Source organism: Sporothrix schenckii (assembly GCF_000961545.1).
Source record: "Sporothrix schenckii 1099-18 chromosome Unknown Cont38, whole genome shotgun sequence".
NCBI classification, from domain to species: Eukaryota; Fungi; Ascomycota; class Sordariomycetes; order Ophiostomatales; family Ophiostomataceae; genus Sporothrix; species Sporothrix schenckii.
In genome coordinates, this window is record NW_015971139.1 from 2,892,586 (window position 1) to 2,913,146 (window position 20,561).

At 61.2% G+C, this 20,561-nt stretch overlaps 8 protein-coding genes across 8 annotated transcripts; 5 read left to right on the plus strand and 3 right to left on the minus strand.

Moving 5' to 3' along the window:
- Positions 1-189: 189 nt before the first annotated feature.
- Positions 190-1,922, minus strand: SPSK_06160 (meiotic recombination protein SPO11; the record flags this gene model as incomplete). The annotated part of the gene is made up of 7 exons (XM_016732867.1): positions 190-690; positions 756-827; positions 881-961; positions 1,021-1,107; positions 1,158-1,266; positions 1,330-1,396; positions 1,511-1,922. The coding sequence occupies 7 exons, from the start codon at positions 1,920-1,922 to the stop codon at positions 190-192; spliced, it is 1,329 nt and encodes a 442-aa protein (XP_016592647.1).
- Positions 1,923-2,603: 681 nt separating this feature from the next.
- On the plus strand, positions 2,604-5,003 carry SPSK_05974 (lanosterol synthase; the record flags this gene model as incomplete). The annotated part of the gene is made up of 2 exons (XM_016732682.1): positions 2,604-2,918; positions 2,997-5,003. The coding sequence occupies 2 exons, from the start codon at positions 2,604-2,606 to the stop codon at positions 5,001-5,003; spliced, it is 2,322 nt and encodes a 773-aa protein (XP_016592648.1).
- A 410-nt stretch (positions 5,004-5,413) lies between these two features.
- Positions 5,414-7,753, plus strand: SPSK_05985 (gamma-butyrobetaine hydroxylase; the record flags this gene model as incomplete). Its single annotated transcript, XM_016732693.1, has 1 exon — positions 5,414-7,753. The coding sequence occupies one exon, from the start codon at positions 5,414-5,416 to the stop codon at positions 7,751-7,753; it is 2,340 nt and encodes a 779-aa protein (XP_016592649.1).
- A 632-nt stretch (positions 7,754-8,385) lies between these two features.
- SPSK_05997 (peptidase s9 prolyl oligopeptidase active site domain containing protein) lies at positions 8,386-10,682 on the plus strand (the record flags this gene model as incomplete). Its single annotated transcript, XM_016732705.1, has 2 exons — positions 8,386-9,356; positions 9,440-10,682. The coding sequence occupies 2 exons, from the start codon at positions 8,386-8,388 to the stop codon at positions 10,680-10,682; spliced, it is 2,214 nt and encodes a 737-aa protein (XP_016592650.1).
- Positions 10,683-12,309: 1,627 nt separating this feature from the next.
- On the plus strand, positions 12,310-13,392 carry SPSK_06427 (esterase; the record flags this gene model as incomplete). The annotated part of the gene is made up of 1 exon (XM_016733133.1): positions 12,310-13,392. The coding sequence occupies one exon, from the start codon at positions 12,310-12,312 to the stop codon at positions 13,390-13,392; it is 1,083 nt and encodes a 360-aa protein (XP_016592651.1).
- Positions 13,393-13,795: 403 nt separating this feature from the next.
- Positions 13,796-15,646, minus strand: SPSK_06117 (tRNA-splicing endonuclease subunit Sen2; the record flags this gene model as incomplete). The annotated part of the gene is made up of 1 exon (XM_016732824.1): positions 13,796-15,646. The coding sequence occupies one exon, from the start codon at positions 15,644-15,646 to the stop codon at positions 13,796-13,798; it is 1,851 nt and encodes a 616-aa protein (XP_016592652.1).
- Positions 15,647-16,785: 1,139 nt separating this feature from the next.
- On the plus strand, positions 16,786-18,318 carry SPSK_06242 (suppressor of G2 allele of SKP1; the record flags this gene model as incomplete). Its single annotated transcript, XM_016732948.1, has 1 exon — positions 16,786-18,318. One exon carries the CDS (start codon positions 16,786-16,788, stop codon positions 18,316-18,318), a length of 1,533 nt encoding a protein of 510 aa, XP_016592653.1.
- Positions 18,319-18,688: 370 nt separating this feature from the next.
- Positions 18,689-20,458, minus strand: SPSK_06146 (ceramide glucosyltransferase; the record flags this gene model as incomplete). Its single annotated transcript, XM_016732853.1, has 2 exons — positions 18,689-20,291; positions 20,367-20,458. The coding sequence occupies 2 exons, from the start codon at positions 20,456-20,458 to the stop codon at positions 18,689-18,691; spliced, it is 1,695 nt and encodes a 564-aa protein (XP_016592654.1).
- Between the last annotated feature and the right edge of the window lie 103 nt (positions 20,459-20,561).

Here is a 20,561-nt window from a genome sequence, read left to right on the forward strand (position 1 = left end):
TGTTGATATTACATAAAGCACTGTATCTATTACACCCTGTCGGACCAGCCTCAGCCTTGTGGTGGCCAACGCCGCATGACACGTTTTCACGACGGGTTTTGTATCATTTCGGAAACAAACTTTCATTTTTTTTTTACCTGACTATTGATGCCATCTGATTTCTCGTCCATCGCTTCCCTTACACCACAATCAAATAACATCCAAGCCACCTTCCTGGTCTTGGTAAAGCTTTTCGTCCAGCCAAGTCGCGAGATCTCCATAGTCGTCGGCTGCCTGGATCTCAGCTTTGATATTGAGCATGAGCATGACCTGCACTTCGCGGTACTGCTTAAGGGACGCTGCATCGGAGTCGGCAGTGGTGCCGTAGACCATGTCTTTGAGAAGACACACAGCCGTACGCCGGTCCGTGTCGGTCAACGGCAGAACGTCGTTCAGGGCCGACCACGTATGACGCGTGTCGACGGAATTTCGAGGACAGAAAAGGTCACAGCTCTGGATACCAAGCCACTTCATTCCGGGAACCGTCGTATTGGCCTCGTGGCTCAGACTCTGGCTGCCATATTTGTACGTTCGGAAGATGCGCAGGCCGTGCGGATCGTAGTCGACCAGCCCGTAGATGGGAAGCCAGGGTGCTGTCTCATGGATGTGGTGCAGGAACGAGCGGGTAACGAGAGTCGGGTAGCCTTTGGACTTTGATTCGTCAGTGGTGGTCTTGTCTACCCGGTTTCCTGATGCCGAGGAGCATCTCAACTAACCGTGACAAGAGCGCCGGGCCCAGCGACGGATGCGTTGCAGTAGCCCGACGCAGCGAGTGTTCTGAATGTAGCCTAACTATAAATTAGATGAAATCGATGTCGATTCAACTTTGACGGGGCCATACTTCTTTCTCAATGACAAGGATCCATTGGCACGAAGACAGATCGAGCTCTCGGATTTCTCTCATCGGTGGAATGGCAATTCCCTAGTGGCAGATACTGTTAGTCGGAATTTTGTGGGTGTGAGCGAGAAGGATCTGCTTACATTCTCTTGGCTGGATGCTGAGAAGTATGCATTGTGGTGTGTAATGAAACTGAGTTGGCCACACAGCAAGCCAACACTGGCCGCCACCTACCACTGTTAGTAAGAGCCATCAACAAGACTCATTTCACCAGACGTACAATGTTGAGAGAGTCCCGGCCAAGGTTGAGCGTGTAGGCAATGTCGTCGACCAAGCTGTCGACAACTCTCTGATCCCGAAAAAGGTCGCGGTACTGGTAGAAGATGTTTCTGGTCCGTCAGCACCTGCCCGGCCTCTGCCAGCACCTGGACCCCCCGCGTTGGACTCAATACCTTTTGGTGACAATTGTGCCCGAAAGGAGCGCCTGGTGAGACAGCTGTAGGATGCTGAGTACTTGGGCTAAGCGAGATTTGAGAGTTAGTAAACCGGACTGCATATACCGGACTGCACCCGTTACGTGGCAGGATGCATCTCATGACTGCGGAAAGGCTTCCAAAAAAATCGGTGGCCCACTGAAAAGTTTGCCCTCGGCCTCGGTCTTCCCGGGAAAGGACACAAAGCCACAGGGCTGCTGCCTGGCTGCATCGCCATCCCGGGATGCAACACGGGCTCTGGGCCTGGAGCGGCGAGAAAAGGGAATGGTCAATTCTGTGCCCCGGATGACATTGTCCAGTACAGTTTCCATGATCTGCTCAATCTTGTTCACGGCCATGCCCATGCGGCTGGACGACGCAAGCGCGGCGCTCTGTGTGTCTCTACTCGGGCTGGGTGTTGCCCTGGGTGTGGACCTCCGCGGAACTATGTTGGTCGACCGGCCATTGCTTCGAGGTGATGGACATGCAGGAGAATGCGTAAAGGCATCGGGGAATGAATGAGGGGAAGATGACGGCGTAGGAGGCCGCGGGCAACCGGCCAGACTGGGCATGGGCGGTGTGATTGCAAGACTTGGCACGTTTAGACACGGTATCAGAGTGGCTCAGGCAAATGCGTTGTGATCAAATGGTGACGCCAACAGTGGCAGTATGATATCTCGTTGTTGATTCTATTCAGGGGGCTTCGGCCCGAGGGGAGGAAAAGAAGGAGGAGAAGAATCCGGGGGTTGCACCCCTTTTCGAGCCATTTTTAATAGTGTACCTCTTGGGATAAAAAGGGAAAGAGCATTGGGCGTGATGAAGGCCGTGAGACAAGTATTTAGGAAGCTGCGAAGATGGTCGTCGGATCAGTTCCGACTTGTTGTAAGTCAGACGCAGGAAGGAGCGGACGACACCAAGATGAATGCAGGCCAAGACGGAACGATCCCTAAATCATACCCAGGGCACCATTTCGGGACTTTGCAGTCAACAAATTGAGTTCTAATGGGTGGGGAAGACAAGGGGTGGATTGGCGCTAAAACGGGAAGGTGTGCCCCATTACCGCTCCAGCAAGAAAGTGCGACCCACCATAAAGTAGAGGCTCCCCCCCTAAACAACAAAACGACCATTTCGTGAACTTTGACTTGACTTCATCACAAACCCAACGTTCAACCCCAACTTCGGCACGACCTGCCATTCTGACATATCGTCACTCTACCCGCAGATCAGGGTCAAATTCAACTGGCAGCATAGGCATGGTGCAAACACGCTCGACGGCCATTGCCGTCGAACCGACGTCGACACCCAGCAAGAAGCGTGCGAACGACAGCGCCAATGGCCATGGCGACAGCAACGGCAACGGCAACGGCAACGGCACCCAACTCGGCGATGAGAATGGCAGCCTGAAGAACCCGGCGAAACGGCAGCGTCTGCCCGAGCGGACGGACCCGTTGCGATGGCGGCTGCGCGACGACGCGGGCTTGCAGACGTGGCACTACCTGGACGACGACGCCGAGGCAAAGGAGTGGCCGCAGAGTCTTGCCGACAAGTACTTTTTGGGACTGTCCCTGGTGCGTGTGCTTATCTTCCCGTCTTCCCGTACACTATTTCAGCGCATACTTTTCCTCTTGTATTCTGACGTGTAGCAGGACCTCCCCGATCTGTCGAAGCCGACGACCCCGACCGAGTCCGTCCAGAACGGCCTCTCCTTCTTCGAGAAGCTGCAGCTGCCGCCAGGCAATTGGGCGTGCGAATACGGCGGGCCCATGTTCCTGCTGCCGGGCATTGTCATTTCCTGGTACGTGACCAAGACACCCATCTCGCTGGCCTACGCGACCGAGATCAAGAACTACGTGTTTGCACGTGCCAACCCGGACGACGGCGGCTGGGGCCTGCACATTGAGGGCGAGAGCACCGTGCTCGGCACCTCGCTCAACTACATCGTGCTGCGCATCGTGGGCGTCGACGCCGACGAGCCGCGCATGGTCAAGGCGCGCGCGACGCTGCACCGCCTGGGCAGCGGCACGCACGGCCCGCACTGGGCCAAGGTGTGGATGTCCGTGCTGGGCGTGGCCGACTGGCGCATCGTGAACCCCGTGCCGCCCGAGCTGTGGCTGCTGCCCGACTGGGTGCCCATTGCGCCGTGGCGCTGGTGGATCCACATGCGGCAGGTGTTTCTGCCCATGTCGTACATGTACTCCAAGCGGTGGGTCTGCGAGGAGACGGAGCTTGTGCGCGCGCTGCGCCAGGAGCTGTACACCGAAGACTATGCGCACATCGACTGGGCGCGCCACCGCAACTCGATTGCGCCCACGGACAACTACCACCCCAAGTCGGGGCTGCTCAGCGCGGTCAACTGGGCCCTGGTGCACGTGTGGAACCCCTACCTGCGGCCCAACTTTGTCAAGAGGCGCGCCGAGCAGTGGGTCAGCGACCTCATCGACATGGAGGACGAGAACACCGACTATGCGAATCTCGCCCCGGTTAATAGCCCCATGAACCTGGTGTGTTGCTACATCCGCGACGGGCCCGACGCCTACTCGGTGCGCCGCCACCGCGAGCGCATGCGCGAGTTCCTGTGGGTCAAGAGCGAGGGCCTGCTGTGCAACGGCACCAACGGCGTGCAGTGCTGGGACACGGCCTTTGCGATCCAGGCCGTCATGGACGCCGGCCTGGAGACGGACCCGCGCTGGCGCCCGATGCTGCTGTCGGCGCTGGCGTTTCTCGACGACCAACAGATCCGCGAGGAGGTGCCGCACAAGGACCGCGGGTACCGGCAGCGCCGCAAGGGCGCCTGGGCATTTAGTAATAAGACCCAGGGCTACGCCGTCAGTGACTGCATCTCGGAGGCGCTCAAGTCGGTCATCCTGCTGCAAAAGACGCCCGGCTTCCCGCAGCGCATTGACGACCAGCGCATCTTCGACGCGGTCGACACGGTGCTGACGTTCCAGAGCCCCTCGGGCGGCTGTGCGTCGTACGAGCCGCCGCGGGCCGGCGAGTGGATGGAGATGCTGAATGCCGCCGAGGTGTTTGGCCGCATCATGGTCGAGTACGACTACCCCGAGTGCACGACGGCGGTCGTGACGGCGCTGTCGCTGTTCCACAAGCACTGGCCCGCGTACCGCGCCGAGGAGATCACCACGTTCATCCAGCTGTCCGTCGGCTGGATCAAGACGGCCCAGCGGCCGGACGGCAGCTGGTACGGCAGCTGGGGCATCTGCTTCACCTACGCGACCATGTTTGCCCTCGAGAGCCTGCACGCGGTGGGCGAGACGTGCGCCAACAGCGAGCACGCGCGCAAGGCCTGCGCGTTCCTGCTGTCCAAGCAGCGCGCCGACGGCGGCTGGTCCGAGAGCTACAAGGCCTGCGAGCGCATGGAGTACATTGAGCACCCGTCCGGGTCGCTCGTCGTGCAGACGGCGTGGGCCGTCATTGGCCTGCTCAAGGCCGACTACCCGGACGTGGCGCCGATCCGCAAGGCGATTGGCCTCATCATGGCGCGGCAGCAGAGCAACGGCGAGTGGCTGCAGGAGGCGATTGAGGGCGTGTTCAACAAGAGCTGCATGATCTCGTACCCCAACTACAAGTTTGTCTTTCCCATGAAGGCGCTGGGCCAGTTCCACCACAAGTACCCCAACGAGCGGATCGTGGCATAAAGGGTGGAGCAAGCGGGTAGCAACGTGGCGGCTGTGCTGCAAAGAATAGACTTATCAGGGAAAAGGGAGGAACAACAGAGAAGACGAAGAAAAGACGGAGTATAATTATGGGCTGGGTTTCGGTTTTAGTTTTATGACATCGACGACGGCGATCGACGTTCTGCTCAAGGCTTTCGGGCCGGCATAGACCACACACTTGAGAGCTATGCACCTCTACACACACAGTAGTATTACACCTTAATAGCACAAATACGAGCACGATTGCGTGTTGTATCGCAAAAGACGTGATGACAATGGTACGACTTATATGAACAGTCACGTGCGCCGACAGAGAGACACCTCGGCTGGCGTTACCAAACCGGGGCAACTGACGGGAAGCTCTCCAAGAATAGCTTGAGCTAGTCCCCGCCATGTGCCAGGCACAAGCACGCATGCGCCTACTTAGCTCCTTCCTTCTCGGCTCTTTTGATTGCACGCCAACTTGCCGACAACATCATCCAGGGAAGCAGCGACGGGCAGACGGCTACTCTAGCGACGACGTTCGTTGCTCTTTCCGTCCTTTCCCACCTGTCGTCCAACCGCAATTGCTGTTCCAACGCACCTTCTTTCGGTTTGCAGCCATTGCATTTGTTTACCCTTTTGCCGCCGATCTCCGACCTCCTCTCTCAAACTACAAGACACAAACCCGCCGACCCCTCTCAAACTACAAGACACAACCCGCCGACACCCGACACCTGGCCATGCTCTCCTTGCGCCGCGCTGCCGCGGCCCCGTCGTCGGCAATGTTGAGCCGGCTGGCTCGATCCGCCCCGGCATCCGCGCTGCGACGCGCACCGTTTGCTTCGCAGGTCCGCGGCGTCGCCACGGACGACAATTCGGCACCGCGGGCGACTCCCGACGAACCGCAGCTCGACGTGGCTGCTTCCACTGCGTTCGCTATTGTGCGCGAACCGAGGGGGCGACCTCGCAAGCCGCTGGCTGGGGGCTTGGGCCAGGGCACAACGAGACGCTGGTCGAAGCCCAAGGAAGAGGGCGAGGCCAGCGGCGTGCAGACCGCCAGCACCGGGGAGGCGCAGCCATCAGACCAAGCATATGCGCCGCATATGTACAATATGGGCGTCTTGCGTAAGCGTGTTACCGGAAACCCAACAAGAGCAAGGCCGCGCGCGACGGGGCCAGCCATTGACGGCATTGTGCAGTCCGTCGAGTACGCGAGCCAGACGGACGAGCTCATACTGCAATTCCGCGGCGTGAGGGTGCCGGTACGGGTGTCGACACTGTGGCTGCGCGACACCTGCGCCTGCCCGACGTGTGTGACGGCGTCGTCGGGCCAAAAGACGTTTCACACGCACGACCTCCCACGGTCGCCGCGCGTGCAAGAGTGCACGATCGTCACGGATCCGGACAGCTTGCGGACGTCACTGCGCGTGGTCTGGGATCCTGCACCGAGCAAGACTGAAGAAGGCACGGAAGCCGCCGGCGCTGCCTCCAGCGCCGACACACACGTGTCGCTCTATGACACGCAGGAGCTGCTCTTCCGGCTGGCGCAGCTCGACCCGCCAAACTACCCTGGGCAGCTCGAGCGTCGCCTCTGGGACCGGACGACGATCGAGGCGGCACTCAAGCCTGTGTCGTATGCCGACTGGATGGCGCCTGACGACGGCAGCAACGCCGAATTTTACCGCGCCCTGCTGGACCTGCACGCGCTGGGCATTCTGATTGTGGACGGCGTGCCCGAGTCGGAGACGGCGGTGCGCGAGATTGCCGAGAAGATTGGCAACATCCAGAACACGTTCTACGGCGAGACGTTTGACGTGGTGTCCAAGCCGAATGCTGAGAACGTGGCCTACTCCAATGTGTTTTTGTGCCTGCACCAGGACCTGCTGTACATGAACGACCCGCCCTACATCCAGCTGCTGCACTGCCTGCGCAACGACTGCGACGGCGGCGAGTCGCTGTTTACGGATTCGGTGCGCGCGGCCACCGAAATGCAGGTGTGCAGCCCCGAGAAGGTGGAGGTGCTAACTCGCGTCCCCGTGCGCTACCACTACGAGCGCAACGGCCATTACTACTACAACGCACGGCCTGTCTTGGAGCTGGAGCGGGACGGAGGGGCCCGCTCGACGCTGCTGGCGACCGAACGCGCATCACTTGGTCGTGTCGGGGACCGCATCAAGCAGACGGCCTGGTCACCGCCATTCCAGGACAGCATGCCCTACGACCTAACCAAAGCCATGGAATTTCCCGCCTGGCGGAACTCCACCAACCCCGTGTCGTATCCGCACCGCCGCGACAAGCTTGCCGCGACGTCGCAAGCGACGCGTCTCGCACTGTGGCACGACGCCGCGGCCGAGTTCAGCGAGCGGCTCGAGGACCCCCGCGCGATGCTGGAGCTTAAGCTGCAACCGGGCCAGTGCGTGCTCTTCAACAACCGGCGCGTGCTGCACGGGCGGCGGCAGTTCAATGCGTCCGCCGGCACGCGCTGGCTCAAGGGCACGTACATTGACGAGCAGACGTTCCAGAGCCGGCTGACGGACATGGTGCGCCGGGGCCGCGTGCCGGGCCAAGAGACCACCGAGGCCGAACGGGAGGCGCGACCGACAAACACGCCGCCCTTTGGGCCGTTTCCTCAGCCGCCATGGGTGCAAGGGGCTATGGATCGGTCACGGGTGGTGGAGATGATGAAAGAAGCCGGGCGGCCGGTCTCGGAGGGTACACGCTGGAGCCTGCCCCGGATCGCGGATGAGTAGAGATGTGCGGTGGCGAAGGGAGACAAAAGCTGGAAAAGGAGCTGATCTGGGGTTGGATCTCGAAAGCAATGTACAAGGGATGCATTTTCAAAGAGATAATCCACTATGAGACGATGAGACGATGAGACGATGAGACGACGACTCCAGTGCAGACTGTATGGCAGCCACTGTGCTTGGCGTCACTATGCTTGGTTGTGGACGGTCTGAGTACGATGAGAGATACGACGGTACATTCAAACATGCCCTGTGAACGTTGCCGTTTCTGTTTTGGCACAGCAAAAAGGCACGGAATGCCCATTATGTGCACGCCGCCCCTATTACAAGTGTCCCTTCCAAATTAGGAAGGAGACGATTTCGTAACTCCGAATGTCAATTGGAGAAACGAAACGGCAGGTGCCGCGCACATTGCTCTTCGACGTAGCAGGCAGCCGCGTAAAAGCCGGCAAGAATGGCCGTCTTACAAACAGAGCCAAGGCCGAGCGCCACATTGTTTGGCGGACGGCAGGTACATAAGGATTAGGGCATGCTGTACATACAGTTCGTTTGACATCGCAGCTCCTCCATTTGCATCTTTTTCCTTGCATCAACCCACCACTCCACCTGCACACACACGCGCGCAACCCACCCATACAATGACCCTCCACAAAACCGTCCCGTACGGCCGCTGGACCAGCGCCATCTCCGCCGAGGCGGCCACGGCCGGCACTAAGACGGTGACGTCGCCACGAGCGGCGCTAATCAGGCAAGGCCAGGAATGCGACAGCAAGACCAGAGGCTACTTCCTGGTGTCGCAGGACGACGGCCGGAGCACAATCTACGAGCACGACGCCGGGGACGAGGGCGAAGACGTTGTGCGAAACGTCCTGCCCGAGCCGTGGGGCGTGGGCACGAGCGTCTACGAGTACGGCGGACAGGCCTATGCCGTGCTGGGCGACGGCGCGATTGTGTTTGCGGACCCGCGCGACAACGGCGTGTACGTGCTGGACGTGGCGTCGGGGTCGGGCCGCGTGCGGACGCTCGTGGCGGGCACGCCGGCGCTGCGGTACGGCGACTTTGACGCGCCACCGGACGAGCGCGGCGGCCACGACTGGCTCCTGGCGGTCCAAGAAGACCACACCCACCCGGCGCCGGCGGACGTGCGGAACTACATTGTGGCGATCCACCGGACGACGGGCACGGTCGTGCGCGTTGTCGAGGGCGCCGACTTCTACTCCTACCCGCGGTGGGGTGCGCCGTCCCAGACCGTGTCGGCGACCGGCGCCGCGACGCAGCACACGCTGGCCTGGCGCCAGTGGAACCACCCCGACCTGCCGTTCGACGGCGTCACGCTGCACTGCGCGGCGTGGGATGCATCGACAAACACGCTGTCGCAGGCCACACAGGTGGCGGGCGCCAACCGCCAGTGCGTGGCCGAGGCCGTGTGGACGCCGGACCGAACAAGCCTCGTGTTTGGCATGGAGGCAGCGAATGCCGATGCCTTCCGGCAGCTGTACCGTGTGCGGTTTGGGGGTCCGGGCACTGGGGGCCCGTCATCGCCCGAGCCCGTCGTTCTCAAAGGGCTGGAGGACTGCGAGTTTGGCGATGCGTCGTGGATGGTGGGATGGTCAGTGCCCTGTGTGCTCTTGCGTGCCCTTGTTCCCAGTCATGTCGTGTCATTGTATGAGCGTGCTAACTGTCCTCCACCAGTCAGACAATTGCCTTCCTCACCCCTACACGATTTGTGGCCGTCGCCACCCGCTGCGGCCAGAACCACCTGGTGTATGCCGACATCGACACGGGCGCCTGGGCGTCGCTCGACGCCGACGTCGGTCTGGTCGAGCTCAAGTTCGACCCGCTCGCCGCACTGTCGGCGTCCTCGTTCCTGGTTGTCGGCAGCGGATTCACAACGCCCCAGGCAGCGTACCGGGTCGATCTCGACGTCGACGCGTGCAATAGGGCTCTTGATGCACGCAGTCATGCTTCTCTGGGCGAGGAACAGCACACACCCTTGGCAACACGAACGCGCCTCTTCCGCTCCACCGAGCAAAACTTTGATGCGCGCCTCTTTTCCACGCCCGAGCTGATCTGCATTCCGGCACCGGGCGCCGTGGGCGGCGAGCACCAGCAAGCCACAACCGCGACTGCCACACACACCGTCTACGGCTGGTTCTGGCCGCCGCACAACCGCGCCTTCGAGGCCCCCGACGACACGCTGCCACCTCTGGTCATCACGCCCCACGGCGGGCCCACGGCGTACACGACGCCTGGCCTACACATGATGGCGCAGTACTGGGCGACGCGCGGCTTTGCCTACTTTGCCATCAACTACAGCGGCTCGTCGGGCCACGGCCGTGCTTACCGCGACCGCCTCTGGACGCGCTGGGGCCTGCTGGACCGCGACGACGTCGTCGCGGCGGTGCAGTACCTGACGGGCGTCCCCGGTACGGGCGCGTCGTTCGCGCGCGCCGACCCGCGCCGCGTCGGCATCAAGGGCGGCAGCGCCGGCGGGTACAACGTCCTGCAGAGTTTGGTGCACCACCCGACGCTCTTTGCCGGCGGCGTCTGCTGCTGCGGCGTCGCCGACACGGCTGCGCTGGGGCGCGACACGCACAAGCTCGAGAGCCACTACCTCGACCGGCTGCTGTGGTCGACGGCCGACCCCGACGCGCTCCCGTCCCCGGCCGAGCAAGCACGCATCCACCGCGACCGCTCGCCGCTCTTCCACGCCGACCGCATCCGGGCGCCGCTGCGGCTGATCCACGGCGACCGGGACACGGTCGTCCCGCTCGCGCAGAGCCGCGCGATTCTGGCGCAGATCCAGAAGCGCGGCGGCGACGCCGACCTCATTGTGCTGCCGGGCGAGGGCCACGTGATTGTCAAGCTGTCGAGCCTGGTGCTGTACCTCAACGGCGAGGCGGCATGGTGGGAGAAGACGCTGCTGGGGGAATAAAATTGGACATGTCAGAATGGAATCGTCGTACGGCGATGTTTGGCGCTGTAGCAAAGCTACGCTGACTGTATTTAGTGGGCCAGGCCAGTGCTTGTCCGTCGTTCCTGCATTGGCAGGAGCCACCCACCCACGTGTGCGCTGTATCCTGCTTTGACAGAGATGGGCGTAATACGGAGCACGGCTGTTTTTGCCCGTGGAAGCATTCCCTCGCTAATTGCCGTGCTCAGGGGACTCACATTTCATACAGCTGTGAGTTGCGAGTCCATAACTCAGGTAAACTGCACTCTCACGTAGTAAACCTTACATAAGGCACACAGTATATCGTTCTTAAGCTTCTTTCCCTCCTTTGATGCCGCACACTCGCGCCTTCCTCTCTCGTGGCGTCCTTGCCATTTTGTTTTGGTTTTCTGTGCTGGTTGCTCCTTCCCTTTTGTCTTTCTCACTTGTCCCCGTTTTTATTGCTCTTGGTCTGTCTTAAAACAGCACTGAGCTTGGTAAGTCTTAGCTTCTTGGCCTCCTTTTCTTCCAGCCTACGCTCTTTTGCCCGGCACCGGTCGTGGTTGCCTGTCTTGGCCGTCAAGATACCCACACGCACCTGCCTTTAAAACAGCCAACGGCGTGAGACATGGTCGCACCTACCCAGACAAGTCTCCTTTTATCGCACGACTACTGCGTACTTCGTACGGGTCGTTCCTTCCCTGTCTCCTACTCCGTAGCACTGCGTCTGTGCAGTCAGATCCTCCGTCTTTGTTGATCCTCAATTTGCTTCGTCCTTTTATTTCTTCTCTTTCAATCTCTCCTTGTCCACCGTTCTTCTCATTCTGTTGTTCTGTCTTCGCCTTTCTTTTCCACCTGCACAGCTTCGGACAACCGGCGGACAAACAAATCGTATCACCCAGTCTTGGCCAGCCGTCCTCAACGTCCCACCGGTTGTGTTGCACAGACGCTCGGGCGCACTGCGTCACCAGAAAATAAATTGGCCTTTCAACGCCACTTTGGTTCCAACGTTCGACATGCTCACGACAGTCCACCAAAGTCAACCACCAACCGCTGACAGCCCCTGCGCTCTGTGTCTCGAATTGTGCTGTTGGAAGCGAGCATCGCGGCCCCTGACTCTCGTGCTCGGGACACAAACGCAAAGAATTTCTCATACCCACCCGAACAAATAACAAGATATAATAAAAAATTAAAAGGGCAGCCCATCTCTCAACACTATTGAATGCGAGTCTTCGGCCGCCATCCCACTCATTTATTCTTTTTCTCTTTTGCCATTTTTGCAAAGAAGCAATTTGACAGGCCGACTCAAAAGGCATTGTGCTTCAAGAACACAGGGCTACGATCTAGGCCCGGCCGGAAGCGGTAGAAAAGAGAGTCTCAGCCAGCCACAGCGGGTCCAAAACCAGCCAAATAAAAGAACAAGGCCGAAAAGAGAGTAGCACAAGGTTAATATTGGATCCAGCCGTTGAAACGACTCCGTCGAGAGGCCCTGATCTTCTCTCTGCCTGCTTTTGTTTCCCCAGCTGCCTTTTTTCTTTCCGTCCGCTTCTCATCGACAACACGGCCAACGCACCAAGTCAGTCAGCCAACGGCACCGCCTATACCCAACGCTGGGCCGACCCCAGATACAATGTTGCTCAACGGCGGCGGCCGCCGCCTACGCATCTTTCTGCTGACCGTCTTCGGCTTGCTCGGCGTCATTTTCCTCTGGGCCACCAGTGATACGGACAGCACCCAGCTGAAGGAAGCCGTTGCGTCATGGCCGGCCGCAGTGGCATCGCATTTTGCGTTTGATGGAGGCGGAAGCCAAGACGGGGACCCCGGCGGCTTTCCATATGTCGGCGGCGGCCGGAAATACGACGAACCAGTACCGCCACCACCCGCACTGCCGCCAACGGGCGACAGCCATGACGCGGGCGCATCGTCAATGGGGGCGACCGGCGCGCCCTACTTTGTCCTCATTGGGGACTCGACCACCTGCGGCCAGGCGAAGGAAGGCGGCGGCTGGGGTGATGCCTTTTTGTGGCAGCTGGCCCGCGGCGCCCAGGGCGTCAACTACGGCGTCAACGGCGCGCTGTCCACCGGCTACTTCCACTCGCCCATTTGGAACGCCGCCATGCAGGAGGTCCGCACCAATGCACTCGCCCGGCCCGTCTACGTCACCGTCCAGTTTGGTCACAACGACCAGAACCCCAACAGCAATGTCACCCTCGACATGTACCAGGACACCCTGGTGGGCATGGCCCGCGAGGTCCTGGAGGCCGGCGGCACGCCCTTCCTCGTCACGCCGCTCGCCCGCCGCGACTTTGACCTGGACGGGACAACCGTCACCGACAACCTCAAGGACTACCGCGAGCGCACCCTGCAAGCGCATGCCGTCCTCCAGGACGACGAGGCCAGCAAGAAGGCGCGGGCCATCAACCTCAACGCCGCCAGCCTCGCCTACATTGGCGCCATTGGCAAGACCGCCGCCTTCCGCTACAACAAGTGGCACCCCCTCGTCAACGACACCACCCACCTCAACGAGCTCGGCGCCACCGTGTTTGCGCGCATTGTGGCTGACCTGATGCTGGGCCACCCGGCGGCCCTTGTGCCTTCCGGCGAACGGGATCCCTGGGCACCCGGTGCGGGCAACGACGACGGCGGCCTGTCGGGCTGGATCCGTCCAGATCCGTACATGACGGGCCTTGTCTGGCACGGCGATCCCATTTAGGCCGCTCACACGGCTTTCTCTCGTTCTCATTCGTCTGTTTCCTCTTTTGTATCAGCGTCACCGTTCGGCTGTTTTCGGCGTTATATGGACCAGGGTCAAAATAATGACCTGTCCCGGGAACACTGGGTTGCCCGTCATCGTTTCATTTGGTTTTGTCTGCTGGGCTTCATTTTGGGATAATTCGACTTGGATACCATAGACTAGACACGGCCTTTACTAATGGTGCTAACATTATCATTTATAGTTACACTGTTCTTTTTTTTGTCAGTTGTTTTAGTGTCATTACGAGCACTTCATCGCGATGTTCTCTGTCAGAGCGTCTTGGTCATTAGATGTGTCATTTGCTTGTTATGTACATTGCGCTATGGGTTTACCCGTCCCGGTAGATGGCCGACCCAAGTCTCTAATCTCGGTTTCGGTTGCTCGACCACCGCCGCACCATGACCTCCCGGATGCGGTACTGTCCCAACACCGCCGTTATGTCGTTCATGTCGTCCATCGCGCCGTTCGCGCCCCCCGTCGCCGATGACGGCGGTGGCACGTCCACGTACACCAGCACCAAGCTCTTAAACACCGTCGACAGCACCCGGTTCACGCTGTGCAGCCAGTGCCAGGACGGCGCAGGAGCCGCTGGCCGGTCCGCCGCCGCCCACCGGTCGTACGAGGGAAGCACCATGACGCCAAATTCGGCATGGTCGAGCGCGGGGCCTTTGCCGTACAGCATCCAGTCGACGCCGAACTTGATGCCGTTGCGCGGGACCCAGCCGAGCGACCGGAAGTGGTGGTAGACGGCATAGTGGAGGAGGAAGGGGTCGGTTGCAGTCGGTAGATGTGAGGGAGAAGGAGGAGGAGGAGGAGTCCTCGACAACGACACCGAAGCGGCCGCCGCGCGGCACAACGCCAGCAGCTGTGGCGTCGACAGCACGCGCCCCGTGGCCGGGTCCACGACGCGCAGGGCGCCCACGCCGTACGCTAGAAAGAAGGCTTCTTCGGGCGACAGCTGGAGGTGTTCCTTGTTTGGAATGTCGGCCGCCGTCGTTGTGGTCGTCGTCAGAGTGGCGGGCACCACCGGCGTCGTCGACTTGGCCACGCCGTTTGCATTGTGGTTCGGGCTCGGCGGGTCCGAGTGCAAAAACGTTGTGGACTCGACGGTCGGCGAGAAGCGCACGCTCTTTTGCCGCTTGAGCGGTTCAATCGGAACGCTATCGATCGGTGGCTTGGCCGTGGTGGCCGTGGTGGCCGTGCCGTTGGTGCGGCTTTGCGACTCTTCCCCCTCACCTGGAGTCCCGTTCGCAACAAGATCCTGCAGTGCGGCGCTGCCGTTTACATCGGTTTTAGGTACGGCTGCGGCCATGGCATAGGTCGCTTTACGCAGCTCGGCCTCGGAGTTGGGCAACGCCAGAAGCTCCAGAGGACCGACTGGAGGCTTTGGCTTTGAACCAGCGGCCGGCACCGGTGGCGACGGCGGTGGTGATGGCAGCTGTGCAGCTGATGGCGCCGCAGTGGCAAGCGCGTTGACACGCCCGTTGGCATGCCCATTGAGTGGGCTGTCTGCTTCGTTTACGGTTTGCGCTTCCGCGGCCTCTTCGTCCCGTCGCCGCTGTTCAATGGCCTCCCACTCCGTCCGCCCACGCTCCCACTTTGTGTCGGCACGCTCTTCGCGCCGTTTGTTCGTGCGCTGCTCACTCGTCGTCGTCACGGTGTGGACACCGGCGCCGGCGCCAGCGTCGGCAGACGCGGCATGGATCGCCGCGGCCCGCCGGGCCTTTTCGCGGTTGAGCCAGTTGGGCTCGCTGCGGCTCAGGGAGCCTTTCCCGTAGAACCCCTGGCACCACAAGTCGTTCATAGACTGGCGGTCCGTGACGTGCACAGAGCGCGTCGCGGCCGACCAGACGCCCTCGTGGACGGTGGCCGGTTCGGCCGCCGGAGGTAGCAAGGCCTGCCACACCCAGGCAAACACCAGGTGCACAAGAGACAAGGGGTTGTTGGGGTAGAAGGTGGGCAGGGGGAATGTGCGGAGAGGGAGCGGCAGGCTGTATTTCTGCCGCGGGGCGGCGGTGGCCCGTGGTTTGGGTGGTTTGGGTGATTTGGGCTGTGAAGACGCAGTGGAGGTGGTGGCGCCAATAGTAGATGGTGATGCTGTTTCTGCCGTCGAGGGCTTCAAGGCGGCTGCAGCCGACGCGTCAGGCGGCCCGCCATTGCTGCTGCTGCTGCTCGCTGTTCCCGATAGCGGTGGCTCTGTAGATTCAGCCATATTCTTCCTTATTCATGTCGAGACTTTTGTTGTGTCAGCTGGGGCCCAACAATGAGGAAAACGCAAACAATAAAATTAACAAGACATGGTTGTACAGTTCGCTCAGATACCGTTGTAGTCTATAAGGTTAAGCAATCACGGAGAGCATGATGATTGCTCTCTATGCACCAAATAATTTGTCATCACCGCGAAGAGGAAAGGGAAGCTGCCATTTATGGGGGACATAAAAAAAGAATAAAGGCGAGTCAAAAACCACTTAGTTTGTTGCCCGGAGCAGAGTCGGTGGAGAGCTCCTTGACTAACAGGTTACACCAAGAAGACATTTGAAAGCAAGACACTCAACCGAGTGCTCTGTTGACGCGACAAGAACAAAAATGCAGCAAACCCAATATCAACATACTCTGAGGGATATTCCACCCGATTTGGTGCTCGACGCATCAGCGCGGCCATTCAAGAGGAGCTGCCAGGGACCGCATAGGTCATCGTGTGCCGTGGGAAAGAAAGAAAAGAGTGCAAAAAAGCAATGCAAGTGGCACGGCACAGAACAAATGCTATTGCAAATTCATGGTGGTAGTTGTGGGCGGCTTCGAAATGTGTCAGGAGAGAGGAAATGGAGAGGAAACTGATAGAAGAAATTTTTGGCGCTGCGCCCACATTAAGGACCCGTCAAATAAGCGGGTTAGAGCTGCATTACCTTAGTAAATGCATAAATGCACTTATCGCGATTTCGCATGCTACTAAAGTAGTTCACTCGTTTGGAGCTCTCCGAGCTGCCGACCAGGCTAACAGCTACCCCACTGGACAGGGCAAGGCAGGCACCACCAACAACCTCCTTCCAGAAGCTGAACTTGCCAATTACGGCAAACTTTTGTTTTGTCTGGACTTCCAGAGCCACTGCTACGAACTTTGTTATGTTTTGATTTACTGGGAATCAAGGTCATATTTGACTTTTATCCCCAGACCATCCAACTTTGTCCCACATTCTGCCAAACTTGAAGCTCATCAGAGGGTCGTCCGATCATTGCAGACTCTCCGTTTGACATCAAAGACACACTTTCTTCTTCTGTTTCCACTTCCTTTTACTATTCTCTTCTCTTTTCTTCTCTTCTCTTTTCATAGCATCGCGCTTAACCTTCACCATGTCTGCTACAACTCTTTACGACCAGGGCCTCAAGGCGGCCGAACGCAAGGACTTTGCCGCCGCCGTGCCGCTGCTCACTCGCGCCATCGAGGCCAGCGGCGCCACCCACCCCAACCCGGCCTGGCTGCTGACACGTGCCCGGGCCGAGATGGGCATACAGGCCTACCAGGACGCCTTGGAAGACGCCGACCGTGCGTACCAGAGCGCGCTGACGCGCCAGAGCGCACAAAGCGCCCGCTGGCTCGTGCAGGCGCAGTACCGGCGGGCCGTGGCGCTGGCGGCGCTGAAGCGGTATGCCGACGCGGACGCATGCTGCGTGTGGTCGCAGCAGCTGGCGGAGGGCAAGAAGTTCCGGTCGACGGGCGGCGGCAACGACAACGACGGCCAAGACGACCCGGACGATGTGCGGCGCAACGTGGACAGCGAGGGGCGGTACCAGGCGACGCCGGCGGACCTGCCCAAGACGCTGGCACACAACCCGGGCCACAGCGCAGGGAGCGCCACCGCCACGGCCGCCACGGCCGCCACGGCTGGCGGGGGCAACACGCTGGCGGGCGTGCTGGGGCAGGCAAACAGCAACGACAGCACAAAGGCCGACTGGACGCAGGCGTACATGTGGCGGGGCGTGGTGCTGCGGGAGCTGCAGAAGCTGCCGCTGGAGGACCCGGGGCGCAAGATTACGGTGTCGCGGGTGCCGGCGCTGCCCAAGAAGCGGGCGGCCAGCGCCCCGGCGAAGGCGGCACCTTTGTCACCCGCCGCCGCAGCCACGGCTACGGCGTCTTCTGCGTCCACCGCGCCCACGCCCACGCCGTCCCCCCCCAAACTCCGTGTCGACATGTACCAGACGCCGTCCACGGTCAACCTCACGCTGTACGCCAAGGGCGTCGATGCCGCGGCGCTGCAGGTCACGGCGACCAGCGCCACACACATCCAACTGGCGCGTCTGCCGGCAGCCGTGGCGGGCCCCGCGCAGACGGTGACGCTCGCACTGGCGGGGGCAATTGCCACGGGCGCAGGGGCAGTGGAGACGCGGGTCACGCCGTACAAGATTGAGCTCAAGGTGACCAAGGCGACGGCGGGCGAGAAATGGGGCCACTGGGGCGAGCAGGTGCAGGGGGCGGGGGGCGAGGCAGCCAGCGGTGCGAAGGAGGCCAAGGCGAATGTGCCGGCGGAGACGGCAACGGCGGAGACGGCAGCTCCAGCTCCAGCTCCCGCTCCAGCCACAGCCACAGCCACAGCCACAGCCACGTCCACAACAACCTCTGGCCCGGCATACCCGACGAGCGCCAAGTCGGGCCCCAAGAACTGGGACAAGGTGGCCGACGACAACGACGACGACGACGCGGCCAATGCCAACGTCGACGATTTCTTCAAGAAGCTGTACGCGGGCAGCACGCCCGAGCAGCAGCGGGCGATGATGAAGAGCTTCACAGAGAGCAACGGCACGTCGCTGAGCACGGACTGGTCGACGGTGGGCAAGGGGCCTGTGGCCGTGGTGCCGCCGGATGGTGTGGAGGCGAAGAAGTGGTAGTTTGTCTGTGTGAGGCGCTCGGCCGCAGCAGGGGTGTTTCTGTGTTTCTGGCGTTGTACGGTGCATCACAGAGTGTTTGTGTTTCTTCGAAAATAGTACTGATTATTCCCGAGTGTAGTTACACTATATCTATGATAAACTGTTTCGCTTTATTGTATTGTTTTCGGCAAATGGCCATACGTTGAAAATATAAATGTGATTGTGAATGTGAGGAGACATGCGCCTGAAATGCACCGCCGGTTGACGCCGGTTCCGCCGCAGACGTAAGATGTATCGTCCGATCCAATCGTATCCAGTCATTATGCTACGCTTTTACTTTTTACTTTTTTTTATTTCTCTCTTTTCCCTTGCCTTCTTGTCCTCATCCCAACTAGTCCACTCTCGCCTTTGCATTGGCTTTGCCGTTGGCCTTGGCATTCGACCGGCTGTTGCTGTTGCCGTTGCCGACGCCGTTGCCGTTGGTGGACGCCACGTCCGCCGGCGCTGCCGCCTTGTTCGTGCTGGCCTGGAGCGCCGCCACACCCTGTGTCCGCGGCTCCCGCACGACCCGGCGGCCCTGGTCGTCCAGCTCGTCCACACTCATGTCCATGCGCACGTGGAACTGCTTGCCGCGCCAGGCCACGGTGGCGCCCAGCAAGACGGCATAGGTCCAGATGGGCAGGGCCAGCAGCTCGCGGCCGAGCCAGGCGCGGGCCCACGCGAAAAAGGGCCGACGGGGCAGGTCGCCAGAGCCAGGGCGACGGCGCCCCTTGGCAAACGCGGGCGTGTCGGCGTCCCACGCGACGCACCGGCACGCCTGCAGGCGGCGGTAGGTGCACCAGTCGGCGGCCATCCAGAGGGCGACGAGGACGCACCAGCAGCGGGCCATGGCGGCCCAGGTGGGCGGCGGCAGCCAGGCAGCGAGGGCGGGGGCGGCGGGCCCCAGCAGGCGCTGGCCCCACGTGGTGAGGGCAAACGACCCATAGAAGGCGCACAGCAGGGACTCGACGCCGGGCTCGACGAGGGTGGCGAGCAGGACGGTCCACTTGCGGACGCGCAGCCAGCGGACGCGGCGGGCGGCGTAGGCGCGGACGGGGACGTCGGCCATGGGCTGGATGGCGAGGTCGCCGGTGGCGAGGGCGTGGTTCCGAAAGGGCACGCCGGCCGGGGTGGCGAGGGGCGAGCGCCACAGGAGGTCGCCGATGAGGTGGTCCTCGCAGATGTAGGACGAGAAAAAGTCGACGCCGCGGCCGCGGCGGCCGTCGGCGGCGCGCAGGACGGTGGGGTTCTGGGCCGGGTCGGTCAGGGCGTCGAGGTGGGCCTTGCGGAACATGTTGCTCTTGCCGACGATGCAGGGGGCGATGCCGACGGTGTTGATGGCCGAGTAGAACTTGGCGTGCGACGTGGCCATGAACATTTCGTCGAGCGCCGCCCCGATTCCCTTCCCGGCACTTTGCGGCCCGCTCGATCCAATGTCGACGACCAGCGGCAGCTGGTGCACAAACTTGTAGGGCGTGTGCTGCGGCGTGCCGTCCGGACCGAGCCCCAGCAGCCGGTCCACCATGCGGCCGGCCACGCCCGGCGCCACCCACACGTTGCAGTCGACGATCCACACGACGCCGTCGGCCGGCGCCTCCCGGTAGGCCCGGCTGATGTTGCGGATCTTGGGGTTCGGGCCCAGGTTGCGCACGTGCCCCGCGGCGCCGTGCAGCAAGGGATCCTCTTCCTCGACAAAGACGCGCACGTCCGCGTCGGGAAAGTCGCGGACGATGCGCTCAAACACGGAAAACGCCGGGTCCGTCCGCGACTCGACGCACAGGTGCACGGACAGACGGTCGCGCGGGTACGTCTGGCGGCAGGTCGAGGCGAGGCATTCGTAGAGGCCGGGCTCCAGGCCCTTGGTGGGGCGGATCACGGTGACGTGGGGGACGGCGGCATGGTCGGCCAAGGCCTCGACGGCGGCTCGACGAGGGGGGGACGAGTAGTGGCGGAAGCTGGATTGGGGGGGAACGGGGCGTTAGCGGACGGGACGGGAGAGAAACAGGCGACGGTACCACGACGCGGCTTACAGCTGAAAGATGCCAATGCCTTGGACGACAAAGACGACGGCGGTCCAGACGCCCCAGACGGCAGCAAGTGCCTGCGTCACGAGGTCGAACATGGCATTGTCGGGAGCGCAGCCGACGCGTTGTAGGAGGCGGAGGTCGGGGCGTGAGGAGTGTGAGGAAGAGGCTGCGGCCGAGCTCGAGATGAGGTCGGCAGTT